At 36.1% G+C, this 14,599-nt stretch overlaps 1 protein-coding gene across 7 annotated transcripts in view; it reads right to left on the bottom strand.

Annotated features, from left to right (window-relative positions):
* The window catches only part of arhgef6 (Rac/Cdc42 guanine nucleotide exchange factor 6), a 50,723-nt gene that overhangs the window by 31,328 nt on the left and 4,796 nt on the right, over positions 1-14,599 (bottom strand). For all 7 annotated transcript variants that reach the window (XM_015381971.1, XM_015381966.1, XM_015381964.1 and 4 more), the window contains exons 3-6: positions 7,981-8,065; positions 4,057-4,172; positions 1,742-1,946; positions 1,428-1,480 (exon numbers count right to left, since the gene is read on the bottom strand). In XM_015381971.1, coding sequence (XP_015237457.1) covers positions 1,428-1,480; positions 1,742-1,943 — 255 coding nt within the window. In that variant the 5' untranslated portion in view covers positions 1,944-1,946; positions 4,057-4,172; positions 7,981-8,065. The remainder of the gene's footprint in view (positions 1-1,427; positions 1,481-1,741; positions 1,947-4,056; positions 4,173-7,980; positions 8,066-14,599) is intronic.

Consider the following 14,599-nt stretch of genomic DNA (forward strand, 5'->3'; position numbering starts at 1 on the left):
GTATGTGAATAGTTCTGTCTCAAATGAATGAAAGTAGTTTTTTTAAATGGTTATCGAGTCAGATATGTGGCGGATATTTGGTTTTGCTGACATTTAAGTACAGATTCTAATACATCTGCAGCGTGGGGACTATAAATATGATATACATGATGATGATGATACTGCTGCTAAAGCTCCTCGAAATTTTTATTAACTCCCAGAACAGTAGCAAGAAGTTCGGCATCCATTCTTTGCCTGCTTTGTGTTTCAACTATTACTGTTGCTAGGTGACAGAGGGTTACAGGCAGTGAATGCTGGAGAAGGCTAGAACTGTTTGAATCCATATCCAAAACTCTTCCGGCCTCCTTATTTTCAAGGACGTCAAAGGATCCATTCCAGATAGAAGGGGTACTTGGAGGATGCAGCTGCTGAAACCGAACACACCCTACAGATTAGTGATGAACCAAGGTTTTAATAAATGTGTTTTAATCAGTCAGGAACTACCTTCTTCATCAAATCAGATCTTATTGGCAATAGTTTTTGCCATCCAGAAACATTGAAAGAGAGAAGTGTTACTCTAATGCTGCAATGAGGGTGTGAGCAGCTGGGGAAACAGCTGATCGGTCATGTGAGGTAAATATTCGCTACGTTAGAACCTAATCGAAAAACGTGTTTCCGTTTCCTTTTTAGCAGATTTTAATTAAGCTGTTTCCATCAAGCTCTTCTGATGCAAAACTTCAAAATAAACAAAAAAAATATTGATGGAAACACATTCGCAGTGTGAAGTTATTTTCCCAGAAAGCTGTAGTTGTTGTATTCCAAATATGTCCTATGTCAATGTTTCCAAATAATTCAGTTATAGACTCATGTGTTCCAAAACGTCTTTTTTTTACCTATTTGTTAAAACTGTAACTATTTCCTGAAAAATCTGTGGAAAAAAAGAGATATCTATAAGCATTCTTACATCACTCTTGTGTATGCGCTGCTCACGCCGCTCCTCTGCATACCGTCATTTAAGCTTAAGATTGCAGCTTTGCTTCAATGTAGAGCATATCATCTCTGTTTTTTCCCCAACAAGTAAAAGTACCATAGCTGTTAATCTAGTCATCATGCTTATCTGCCTGCACACTCCTGCCAGGCTCCACTGTGGGAAGAGGCAGCTGACGAGCAGGGGCTTTAGCCCAGCATATTGAGGGACATGTAAAGTGTACTTGTTCAAATTTTCAGGCTCGCTCTACACTTTTTTAAATGTTTTTGTACAGTGAGACAGCTGATTTCAAGGTATTTGAGACCGCTTTAAATTCCTAAACAGTTTCATAATCTGTTGCAATCTACCATCTGAAGACCTAGAGCAATGGTTTTGATCTCACCATGGTGTTCATATGTGTGCTAATTCATTTCCCCCCCCCAACTGTGCATTTCTTTATTATATTTGACAGAAGACTCACCACACTGTAGTAGTTCTTGGTCAAAGGAATTCCTTTAGGAGATAAAGGCTTTTCTGAAGAGAAATAAGGAGATATTAACGAAAACACCTTTACACTCCAAACAACATTTATATGTCAATATTTTTGATCTAACATTCTCTGATTAAATCAATCTTTAGTGAAAGAATATTAGTTATGAGCAAAAAAAAAGCTCTACAGATTTACTGAAGTTTAAAGAATAAGGGGAAATTAAGTACAGAAAATGAAGAAAAAATGAACACCAATGCTACAAGAGTACAAAGGCTTTATGGAGAGGGAGGAGCAACCTGACTCACCACAGGGTTTGATCTCTCGGACGTAGTTGCTGGGGAACCAGCCCGTCTTGCCGTTGAGCGTCCCTTCCCACCATCCTCCCTCCTCCTGTCGCGTGACAAGGATCACTTCACCTTTATTGAAGGATAGCTCATCCTCATTGTTTTGCTTGAAGTTGAAGCGGGCTTTCACCATCACCTGTCCGCCGCCACCATTTTCAGACATTTCCTGTACAAAGACTTAGGTCAGTTACGGTCAACAGCAAAAGATAAAAGAAAAAAAGTGACACCATAGTTTGAGTATTTATTCAGTCATATCTGCGTGGATAAATACACATATGCCCATGTTTCCATATCTAGGCAGTATGCTATGCAAAACTGATCCATTACAACAGAGACTGTCCCTGTAAGAAAGTAGCTTTGTGTTATTTATCTGTGAATTTCAGGACTCGTTACTGTAAGAGACAGGCTGGAATTTAATTGTGTGGAGTATCTCTATATTACATAAAACAATCAGTAAATAAAAGGCCTGCTCACAACAATGTTTAGATTACTTTGAGCTCATTCTATACTTCAGGATATGCTCAAGAGGAAACATTATGTTGGCGACCCTTTGACTGGTATAAAGAGAGGGAAAGACCCCTTACTTAAAAACTATTGACTCATCTAGTAATTATGCTCAATCAAAGCATGAAAATTGTGCTCATACTAAGAAAAACAGACAAAATTAAAAAAGTTCAAATGAATTCCCATCTAGAGTAACATCAGTTCTCTACAATCTTAATGCATTTGGACTGATGTAAATCACACTAATCCTGGACAAATTCTCTAAGATTATTTTTAGACCAACTGAATTAGTTAGGCATTTTGAATATATTACATTTTATTAATCTACCATACAAAGGTCAACATTCTTCTGGTTGGGATCAATTTGACATGTAAAAAAAGAAAAGAGGGCTATAACAAACCCAAAGAAAGAGCAGCACGTTATTTAATCATTTGAGTAGCTTTGAACAAAAAAAGGAAAGAAAGAATTACGCGATTGACTCCATTTATGCAAGTAAATGAGCATACCGGTTCATCCGAGTGTTTATAAGTTAAAACACTAGAGGGATTTCCTAGTGTTAATGCATTTCACATATAGGTATTTGCATTTATGCAATTGGTATCTGGATGTCTCTAAATTTGTTGAAAAGAAACCCTATAACATTATCTGCAGGTTAATTCTAGATGTTTATAACTTAAGAAAAAACAATTAACCAGGAATCTGAAGTATTTTAAAGAACAGTGTTCAGTAAACTCTGAGCCCTAATGAATAAATAGGTCTAACAGTGTTTTCTATGTGAACCTTGTTTTTTTTTTAAGTTGGGATGCCGTCTGCATCACAACTTAAACAAAGCTTTTATATTTGCAATTAATACATAAATAAAACTAGCTAAAAAGATCTATTATCCACTGGGATTTTAATGGGATTAAAATTGTCAGTTTTATTCACGCTAGTCTACTTTTCTTCACTCACATCACATTACCCTGAACAACAATGTCAACATAAGCTCTTTAGCTCACCGTCTGCTAACTGTATGGTTGACATCTCCCTGCCACATGCTTTGCATGTCGAGACAATACTAGGAGTCTAAACACTCCACACCAGTTTTAATGCTAGTCATATTTAAAGCTGTCTACTTTGAACTGAGACACGCTGGGTGAGTAGGCCTTACAGTAAATCCAAAGATTATATTTAATTTATTACATGTAGAACAGTGCTAAGCACCATCTGTCTCGAAGGAAGGTAATTCAATTCAATTTTTTGTTCTATCCTGTTTATTCTACTAGATTGAAAAAGTATAATACGATGTTAGCTGGTTTTCACAACAACTTGGAAATATATTATTTATTGAGTGTCAAGAACTAAAGAGCTTTTCTGCAAAGATATTAAGAATAATTATTTCTCCTTTTTTTAACAAATCGGTGTTTCCTTTTGAAATGGAATAAAAAAAACATGAAATAATGTTCTTTTTGGTAGCGGTTTTGCTATTTTTTTTACTTTTCAGTAAATAAAGCTGAAGGTTATTATGTGGCATTTTATTACTATCCAATTAATCTATAACCTGAAAAGGTTGATATCATCTGAGGTCTGATATGTTCAGCTTCTCAAGATTTTTTACTAAATGACTCCTTCCACCAAGATGCTGGATCTTTTTGAAAAGAATTCTTAATAGAAAGTTTGGCAATTTCAGTGTATGCTGAAAAAAAAGCATCTTTAAAAAAAAGCCAACTTTAATAAAACAATACACAGAGTAAAAAACTTAAATATAGCTGAAAATACAGAGCGATCATACCACTGATTTAGATTGTCTACACAGAGACCCTTTGGATTTGAGGGAGGACAGCGCATGTGAAGACGTCTGATTGGGGGAGGAAGATCCAGGCTTAGGACATCGCTCAGCAGCACAATCTATAAACAAACATGGAAAACACAGGAAGCTTCAGATTAAGTTTAGATCTAAATTTGAATTTGGAAAAGTTCACAAACATGTCATTCAAGTGCATAATCACAGTAAAGGCAGACAACCTGAAGATAATTCATATCAATACGCTCTGCTGCTCTGCACTGCTACGGGGCACAAAGCAAACAAAAGCTACAAACTTCTGATTTCTCATAGGATAACTAGATTTAACCCAACCTGACAGTGCAATCCTAAAATAAACAAGCAGCTTGCAGCCCTCAGATGAACAATGCAAACGAATATCAGAGATCATCCCACAGCATCCTCCTTGCTTTATTGGAACATAATTTAACCAAAGCTCCCAACCTCTGTTATGAATTTTACTCTAGGAAGAGCCATGTAGCAACATTTAAATCAGATTTATGTCAGCTCCTGCACCGTGTCATCAAGCAGCCACTGCTGCAGAGGAGCCTTTGATTTAGAGTGAGTGGATGAAAGCTGCCCTGCAGTATGAGTGCAGTTCTCTCATAAGAGCTGTAACCTTCATGCAGAAGGAAACAGCAGGACAGCAAAGCCAATCTGCTACAGGCCAACAGGCAGAAGCACTCAGAACGACACTAATTTAGTGCCAGCTTCAAGCTAGCCAGGTTTGTCATTGGATTATTGGTAATCGTCACTTTTGATGCTAATAACGAATATTGTTAAAATCACAACGGATCGAGCAGGAATGTGATGCACAATTTAACCTTTGAACCCTCAACATTCAGGCTAAGTTATTGTTATTGGCAGTAAAACAGCCACATTTTGTGTGATCTTGTTTTTTTTTTTTAGCATTTAAAATCCTTGCAACTCTGAAGTTGTTTAGATTAAAAAACAGAGAGCGTCTGCTTTCCATACACCAGCCAGCGTACATTGCTCTCATATGAATTATGATTAAACACAGATGCTTTTAAGGCGGTGACAGGTGGTACTCATAAATCCCATATGCAACAAGCCCAGGCGTAAAAAGCCCTTCTGTTTGTGCATCTGTACATATGAGAGCATTCAGGAGGACCTATTTCATGTTAGATTACAAAGTTTAAATTTTTAACAACCATAGTCATAGTTTAGAATCAGACAATCCTCCCTGGAACGACTCCAGTTGTTGATCAGAGGCTCAAATAGTGAATAATCTTCCATTTTGGTCTAAGAACACACTTGTTTCAGCTCTGTTGATATAAAGGTTTAGAGAAAGGCTCTGATGTATCGAAAGCCATATTGTTATAAATACCATTGGATTCAAAAGATTTCACAGCAGAAACATTTCTGTAATGCATAGATTAGTTTAAAAAAAAACATCTATTAGAATAAGTTAAAATTTTAAATTAACATATCAGACTTAGAATAAAACCGTTTATCTGATAGGAATGGATATAGATGGGAAACGCCTGGTTAATGCATCTCAACACCAATCCCCTAGAAAGATTGGAAAATCCTAAGAAGACCTATTTGCACTGTATGACAAGGGTGAAAACTAACTATAAAAACTTCACATTGTCAACGCTTGTTCAACATGTTTTGCCTGTGCACCAATTTTAAAATGCATTACTTTTTTAACAGATGTAACAAACATTCATTCATAACTCACTAACATGCTTACATAAATAAATGAGGACACCTGGTGTCCGACCCCTTGTCCTCCAAGTTTATTGGGTTATTTGCTTTTATAATATTGCATATGTAATCCTTAGCATTGCACTCGAAAAAATGATTCAAATTCAGCTCTGATTCCTGTTACTCTGAATGGTTGACACAAATCTTTTATATTCTGAGCGGCAACAAAGAAACATGAATCCTATAAAACAACACAGAACAACTTTAACTCAGGGGTAAAAGGACTACTTTAGCCTAAATGACGATTGTGTTCATTACACCTTCCTCTTTTAAACAAAATTTCCTTGACGAATACCAAACCTTTCCATTGCCGCTAAATATGATCCACTTTATTCTAAATAGGATTCACAGCTCAGACGTAAGGCAGTGGACCGGTACCATTTCTTTAGATGAAAGCATCTGCTTTGTGCCATTGATGGTATTACACGAATCTCAAAACTGATTTGCTGCAGTGCAAATATCTCTCTAAAGTGTGAATTAATCCCTTTAAAGGACTAATTTTATTCAACACAGAAGATGGAAGTTGGTTTCTCTAAGACACTAAGCATGGACTCTTCCAGGAAGCAGCTACTCTTAAACTGGTTAAGGTTTCGCATTCCAACACCATATAGATTTAGCAACATGTTTATTACAGTTTTAAAAACATACAAAAGCAGGAAGCTGTCTGAGGTGCAATAAGGCATAAATAAATGTTGCACACAGCATGACACAAGCGCTCACTGCTATGCAAGCTGCCCGTCTGTAAATCCAGGAAACATGTAGCTGAATCACTTTGAATATGAACAACTGATTTACTTATGTCTGGCCATCCCCAAAACAGTATTATCCTGATTCAGAATTCCAACTTCAATTCATTCCCTACTTTTTAAATTGAGCCATGTCACAGATTGATTACTGGTGTTACTCAATATAAAACAGTAATTATATACTAAATTCTAAGAAATAAGCCAAAAAAAGGAAGTTCTCTGACATTTACAAAAATACGTTTTGCACGGTTTAATGCTAGGTTCAGACCGGACGCGATTTCAGCAGCAAAAAGGCTTCTGCTGCCTCATTTTTGATGCTTGTCCACATTAAAGTCAAACGCGCCTCAAGAGCCTTTTTGATACTCCTAAAGCCTGTCCAGTAAAGTGTGTCCAGATGCGTCTGATGCTTCTGCTTGTCCTGTGTTCAATGGAAGAGAGTGGCTTTGCTATATTTGCTGTGATAAGCTGGTAAAAAAGTAGTTTTAAATGTTTTTAAGTGAGAAAGCGCACTTTCTCACTTAAAAACATAGTCTGTGCAGTCAGTTCATCAAGATTACAATCATGCCTTAAAGCATTATTTTGTCGTTGGAGCGGCATAAACCCCAACGCTTTTTTGGGGAATTTTTTTGGAAGAAGGTGTTAGCTTTTTTAAGGTATGTGGTACAAACTGCAGGCATCAGAATAAGAAATAGCTAACGTATTCTGCCTGCAAGTTTCGACATTTTAAGTAAATTTAGGCTTTAATAAACTGTTTCAGATGAGTGATCATACCATCTGCATCAGCAGTGCTGTGTCTGTCTCCCTGCCAGCTCCCAGATCAGCTTCTCTGGTTGGTTGATATGACGCATCAAGCAGGAAAAGTAAAATTTTTCCAACTCCAGCGGCTGCTGCTAGTGAAGCGCGTCCGGCACCTCAGAAGCTCATGAGGCGTTGCTTCATCTGCTCAGATGCATCAAGATTCGCTGCTCCTGCTTCTCTAGAAATGTTGCAGGACCTTTTGATGCGCCTTGATGTGAGTCAACCAATGACTGCATTTAAAATGGCTACTTCTGCTTTTACAATCCCGTTAGGCGTGAACATAACATAAGAATTCTAATGAGCACAAATGCTGCCTCTATCACACCTGTAGCTGCACACTTACTGTCAGCTTGCTGAAAATAGGCTTCTACTAACTACCCATCAATAAAAGCAAAAAATGCTACATAAACAATCAATGTAACGTTATGAATCTCGGAGTGACAGGCTTTTCATAACTGAAGTCGACTACATGACTTTAATCAAAGAGTCCATTATTAATTTAAAACCAAACACATGTTGCTAGATCTCAGTAATAAGTGTTATTCATTGTCAATAAACCCAGCAAATGTAGGACTTTCTGAATAAAATAAGAATAAAAAAATGTTTGAAAACCATTTACCTTGTGTGGCAAAGTTGAATCCCAGCAACGTATTCAGGACTTTGCCAAAATTCTCTCCAGTGTATAACCACTCAGGTTCAAATCCCTGGATGGAAAAGCAAGAGGAAAGAAAACAGTTAGTCAACAAAACAAAAAAAAGCAACTAAAAAACCATCTCCTAATACAAACATGAATCCTGGCCACAAAACAAGTTTTTGTGTTGCTACCTCCAAATTTCTACAAATCCAAAGGGTCTCACAACTATTCCAACAAAGTAAAAAGGCTCAGTTGCACTGAAGAAGGGAGCTGAGGTCCTTTATAGGGATCATAAGGTTTTAACTTTTGCTGCAGCTACTAATTTTCTCCATTATTTACATTTCTACTGCAGAAACCACAGGTAAATAAGATAGCCATAATACATTTTTACTATAAAAAGGACGGAGTGGGGTACATCTAGAGCTGCCGTGGACTATGGGTGGAGTTTTAAAGTGCAAAAAAAAAAACATCCTCCACTGGTTAAATGTTAAAAGCATTTTGTTTCACTAATCTTCCAGTGGAAACTCCTAAACAGTTTATATACTTTAACAGTTTTTTTTTTTCCCATTTTCTTAAAACAATGAAAAAATGACACCACTATGAGTATGCGGACACCTTCATATGTGTCAGTGAATTCTGGTTTGACTGAGGTAAGATTAGTGAGACTCTTGTTGCTCTACTGTCTATGAGATCCAGCAGCTAATTTATTCTTAAGTCTGCTGCCCATAGCATGCAAAGCAACTCAAATAGAATAGAAATAGAAATAGAACTACAACGATAGACGCATTGTTATTCCAATAACATTGCATGCAACTGATATATTGGCCACCTCTAAATTTTTGTTTGCAAAAAAACCCCCAAAACTCTCCCTTATGCCACCACTGGGTCTACAGCCCTTAAATTCATAAGCACTCATAAACGTCTATGGTCTTATGAAAGGAGTAGTCCCTCCCTTGGTTTTGCTCAAATCTAAAAAAAAAAGTTCAAATGGTTTAAATGTTGCAGATCTGAAAGTCCAAACTCAAATAAATCAAAGTTCAAACTCGGCGGAAAAGCTAAACCCGAATGAATTACACGACTAATTTCTTTAAAACCTAAAAATTAATCTATGATACAAATAGTGCTGAGCAATCTATCTTATATCTCTTTCTTCAATAGAGAAATAAGATAAAATTATATCTTTTATATCAAAACAGTCTATATTGTATTATAATTATACTTTTACCTATGTTGGTAGGTTATTTTCAGCAATTTTTTTATGTTTTTCTACATGTGTTTTTTAACCAAATATTCTTGCGTGACATTTGGAACAAAGCTTTGATTCAAGTGTTCCTTTTAATAAGTACATAATAAATAAATAAAAAAAACATATCAGGGTAAATATCTATCGCCCTTTAGCCATTCAAAAATATTGAGATAGCGTTTTGAGTCCATATTGTCGGCCCATAAAACACATTCCTGTCTCTAAACATAGGAGCTGAAGACACTCAAATGTAAAAACTTAAAATGTTACATTTATTGAAAAATTCATGCTGCGTTAGATTTGTCTCTAATGTCAGAGGTCACATCTGGGTATGATGCCACACCTGTGTGTAATGTCTTTTTATATGCAAGTAACAGAACTATCAGAATAGACCAGCTGTTATGATGCTAATCACTACTGGAAACAAAATATGATATTTCTCTCCTTTTTATGTTTTCACACAGTTAATGGAACACAGCAGACATTACAGGCTTTACAGTAATATGTTAGTGAGATAAGAATGATGGGTATTTATTTATTTAGGCTATCTCTGAAGCTTTTACTGTTTGCAATGTGAAGGAGGCATATTTCAAATTGAACTCCAGGGCCCTGTTTCAGAAAGCAGGATAAGTCAGAACTCGGAATAAAGTCTGGTCAGTAGCAGGATTTGCTGAAATTAGTATTTTATTTCTGACATTTCTGCTGAGAACTGACAGAAGAAAAAACATCAGAAATGGCTGAAGTGGCCTGTTGATGTTAGAGAGCAAATGTTCGTTATGCCTCGTGTAATTAGATCATTTTTTACTACCTGATTCAAAGACCAATGAGCATCAACTCAATAATTTCTCTCAGTAAAATTAACAAATTAATAAACAAAAAGTTTATTGTTTTACACTGCAATTTAATACTCTTACCAGTATTGTACAGGTTAGATGATCAAATTAGAGACCAATTATTATTTATGAATATTTTTGGTCATTATCAGCAATCTCCATTGGTAGAGAGGAAAGAGTATTTAGCTGCTGAGCAGGACAAGGAGGCTGAAACCCAGACAGAGAATAAAGTAGCTAGAAAATCTTTTTTTTTTTTTTTTTATTCTCAGGTTTGTTAGATTATATTTTACACCATAGCTTTGCAGACAGGTCAACTTTACAAGCATTTAAAGGCATGCCTTCCCACTCACACACAGTTGTGTGGCATTCCCTTATCACAAACCCTCCAGACAAATAAAAGATTAGATTATCATCAAAGCCAAACATTTAGATGTCTATCAAAATATGTTCATATATTTTCTGGTTTCCGGGCTCCTTCACTAATCATAGCATATTCATTTTAATGCTTTTCAGGCGTTTCTTTTTGCTTCAATAAATTTTCATTTTTGTTGTAAATACATCTTGTACAGCCATTTCACAGGGGGCTTATGGAACAGAGAAAAATCCTTTTCTGCTGCATATCTGCTCTTTTTCATATTATGTCATACACCAAGGTTTAACGTTACAAATTATTAAATGCATTTGTAATAAAGCCAACGAAAGCTGCATAATTCAGCTGGTAAATTTAAACACAAAAAGAGCTGATAACTGGACCTTATCTAATCTTACTAGATTTTTATAGCTTATCTTGATTTACTGATATATTTTTTATGTGCCCGCTGAGCTATGCCTAGACATAGATTTCATGCACACACATTATTTCTTATGTTAAGTAAGTGTAGTATTAGAAAGAAACTTCAATTCTCTATCAAATCCAGCTCACCCACTGACTGGTCTCTGCCACAATAAATTCTGTTATTTAGCAGGAAGCGTATTGCATTTTCTCTCACATACATTTTGATCATCTCCATAAGCGGCCATTAATATTTTAAGTTGTACTTGAGAGTAAGGTTCACTTCAAGGCTTCTCATTTCCTCCCGTTGCCAGGGTGGATCACGTTTTCTAGGTTCCATTGATGAGGTCTTCTTATTTTGCTTGCCCTCACTCTGAGCTGAAATCATTCAGTTTACTTTCTTCTGAAAATCCTAAATATAACGAAGCAGGATGAGTTGACTCAGTCTGACTGCTCTGTACTCAGACTAACTTAGATCAGCTTCTGAAACGGAGTCCAGATGCACTAAACCTTGGACTTTTTTTGTCAAAATTCAGCCCATGGGTGCCATTGTTTTTGTTTTTATGACTTAACTCAAACTTAATATAAATCTGATTCCCAAGGGGAGAAAGTGGCTAATTAAAGTCGTTTGCAGGTAACAGGAAAAAAAAAGGTTGTTCAACAAAAAAAAACAATTACTAAGAGGATTCTCTCCAAAAGCATATCTACTCCCTTGCCAGGGCTACTATTCTAAGAGTAAAATTCCACCTGAATAACCTGTTTCTACCATAAGTAGATGCAGTGGAACTATAGTGTTAAATAATGGCCTGGAAAACTACCCACATGAGTTTTCTTCTGGCAACAACGAAGCTTAAGAATAGTCCAAAATGACCTGTCTGTAAGAAAAATAACTCATAAGGAGCGAGTTTCATGGTTCACACTAACAGCACTAACAGAAAGAGACCCACACAGAATCTAGCATACATAAAGCGGTTTGGTTTAAACAAAGATTAAAACATATGTGGTGGACATAAATCTTTTTATTTATTTTTATTTTTTGCAATAAAACAGACCTGACGACACTCATTTGCAATCTGCCTCCACATCCCTGCACACACTCTGCAGGTTGGCCCAACTCAGACACCTATCACCTTTCTTCCAGGAGATAAAGTTTCCAATTTTAAATAATGCATCTTAAATAAAGAGTGCGAGTACTTCAACATTTGTGTTTATTTGTTTTTTTTTTTTTATATGATTTGTTAAGGAATTAATCATGAGTGTCTTTTAAACTCCAATATCATTTCTTTGAATAAAATAAAAAAAGCTCCTATTTAGAATGTGTGCTTCAATTATGATCATTGCTTTTGAAAAGGGGGCAAAATGCTAACATAATTTAGAGAAAACTCGCTAACACTAAGTTTTAATGCTGAGGTACACTTGTTTTAAAAGGTGTTGACCTTAATTAAGTCATGCTATGAATACATGTTGCTCCAAGTGGTAGTTGCACCATGCAAAACGAGGAGCAAACACATCTACATTTCACAAGATAGTAATAAATAAAAATGCTAGGAATGAGCAGTAATTACTGCTTCCTCTTTGTCATCTGCAAGCAGAAGTGAAAGCAGTTACCCTTCTTGCTTCATGCAGTCACAGGACAGGCACTATTTATTTATTAGAGCGAAAGGCAAAAAAAGAAAACACTCCAAATTTAATCATTGAGGGAAGGGCAGGGTTTATTGTAACCATGTAGACAGTGCCTCTCCGAAACCTCCTGCCAGTGACCTACTGGCTGGTTGCAGAACATCTAATTATGGGCTACACCACACTAGGTGGATACAAAGCAAAGAGGACCTCCCAGACATAACAAGCCAGCTGGGCAAAACTACTGAGCCATTAAAGTGAGCTGGGCAGGCTGACACAAACTGCTGTTTAAAGAGAGCGAGTGATGTGCTTTAGAACCACAACAGATTATTTATAAAAGCCTGGGAGACGCATTAATGTCCGCCGTCCTGTTAGGTTGTAAAACCGTCTGGAAGCGAGGAACACTTACAAGAACAAATCTAATAACAGTGTAATAAAGTTCAGATTCAAAACTGCACTTATTCGCAAACAAACACCTTTTGCATTCCTCACTTGTTGCTTTGTCTGCCTGTCAGCAGGCTTGACAAGAAGCTCTATACTTTTCAGCAGACAAATTCAGCTGTTTGGAAACATTAAGAGTTGTTAAAAGAGAAAATTAATGTTAGATGATCGTGATCATGAAAACTAAAGCATCAGTATTCAGATCACATGGTTTTCATGTTAGTCAGCTGTAAATACCCAGTCTGTTAGGAAGCTTACTGCAGGCTGGCTACCCCATGTAGAAAGCAACTCCTTTGAAAGCTAATACTGACATGGAGTGTTCATGTTTTAGTATGAGTTAGTGGCTGTTGTCAAGGTTTGCTAAAGTTTTAGTCATTTTGTTGTTGTTTTTTAAACAAATATAGTTTGTTCATTACATTCATGGGACACCAGAATTAGTCATTTTCCAGCCTGTATAGAACACAGAATTCAAAAAAAAAAAAAAAACCTCTCCCACTTGCTGTTGAACAGTGCTAGACCGAAACTGCTGACAAAAGGAAGCCTTCTATGATTTTCACCTCTAGAAAAACATTTTTTATTTGCTTTAAAAAAATTATAATTTGTTACAAAAGCAGTCGATCACCATTTTGCACAAACTAAGGGAGAAGTCAGTAGTGGCTTCTGTTTTAAATAGTGGTGTATTTAAAACTGATGCAACGCTTTCATATCAGATACAGATATCAAAACTTTGAATGTTTATCAGATAAAATATCAGCATCAATCATACATATACAAATGACCCATTTGTAGTGTGGAACATTGAAAAGTCTTGATCAAGTGACAGTACTTAAACAGAACAACTACAATAAGAATGAGAACAACTGGCATGTTTATTAATCAAAGGGTTACATTAATTTTAAACAGAAGCAGAGTGTTACTTCAGCTTGCTTATATCTGAGATTTTAGATGCAGGCCGATATACATTTAGATACTAATTTTTTTGGCCCATATCAAACTGATTTTTTATGTTAGTATTGACTTGTTTTAAATCTACAGCTCACTGTTTATCAGCAGACTATTGGCTGGGCTTAAATCTGACTAAATAGCCAGCAGACTGTATTTATGATTCTGCCACTATTACACTGCAATGAGCAAATTAACCAGAAAGATGTCCTACTCTTTGTAGTAAGAATGTTTATTACAAAACTATCATTAAATCTAGTGGATATTTATTCCAGTTTTTTGTCATACTCTACTATACTATGATACCTTTTTATTTGGTATATAAGGATATCTTTACCATGTCATCCATAACCATTTGCGATAAAAGTGTATAATGCTCTGCCCAATAAGCACGAAAAGCAGCTCATTTTATTGGTTATGTTCAAAATTTCAGCCTCAGCTTGTGTGTAAAATCACACCAATGTGTTTTTACTGGAAAGGTCTGTTAGCAGGATGAATGACATGTTGCTCTCTAATAATACAGACTGTAAGATCATGTAATAGAATCGCACAAATTCAAATTCAATAATATTGTACTATTTTACTCAATTTTATACTATGTGAATCAAAGTAGAATAAAGTCCGTCACCCAATATCTAGAATAGATGCCTGACATGCAGGTAATGGAGTTTCATTTACATAAAAATTAAAAAGAAAGCAACATCTTATAAGGGAGAGAGAGAGAGAGAGAGAGAGAGAGAGAGAGAGAGAGAG

Source organism: Cyprinodon variegatus, unplaced genomic scaffold (assembly GCF_000732505.1).
Source record: "Cyprinodon variegatus isolate N-32 unplaced genomic scaffold, C_variegatus-1.0 Scaffold245, whole genome shotgun sequence".
Lineage (NCBI taxonomy): Eukaryota > Metazoa > Chordata > Actinopteri > Cyprinodontiformes > Cyprinodontidae > Cyprinodon > Cyprinodon variegatus.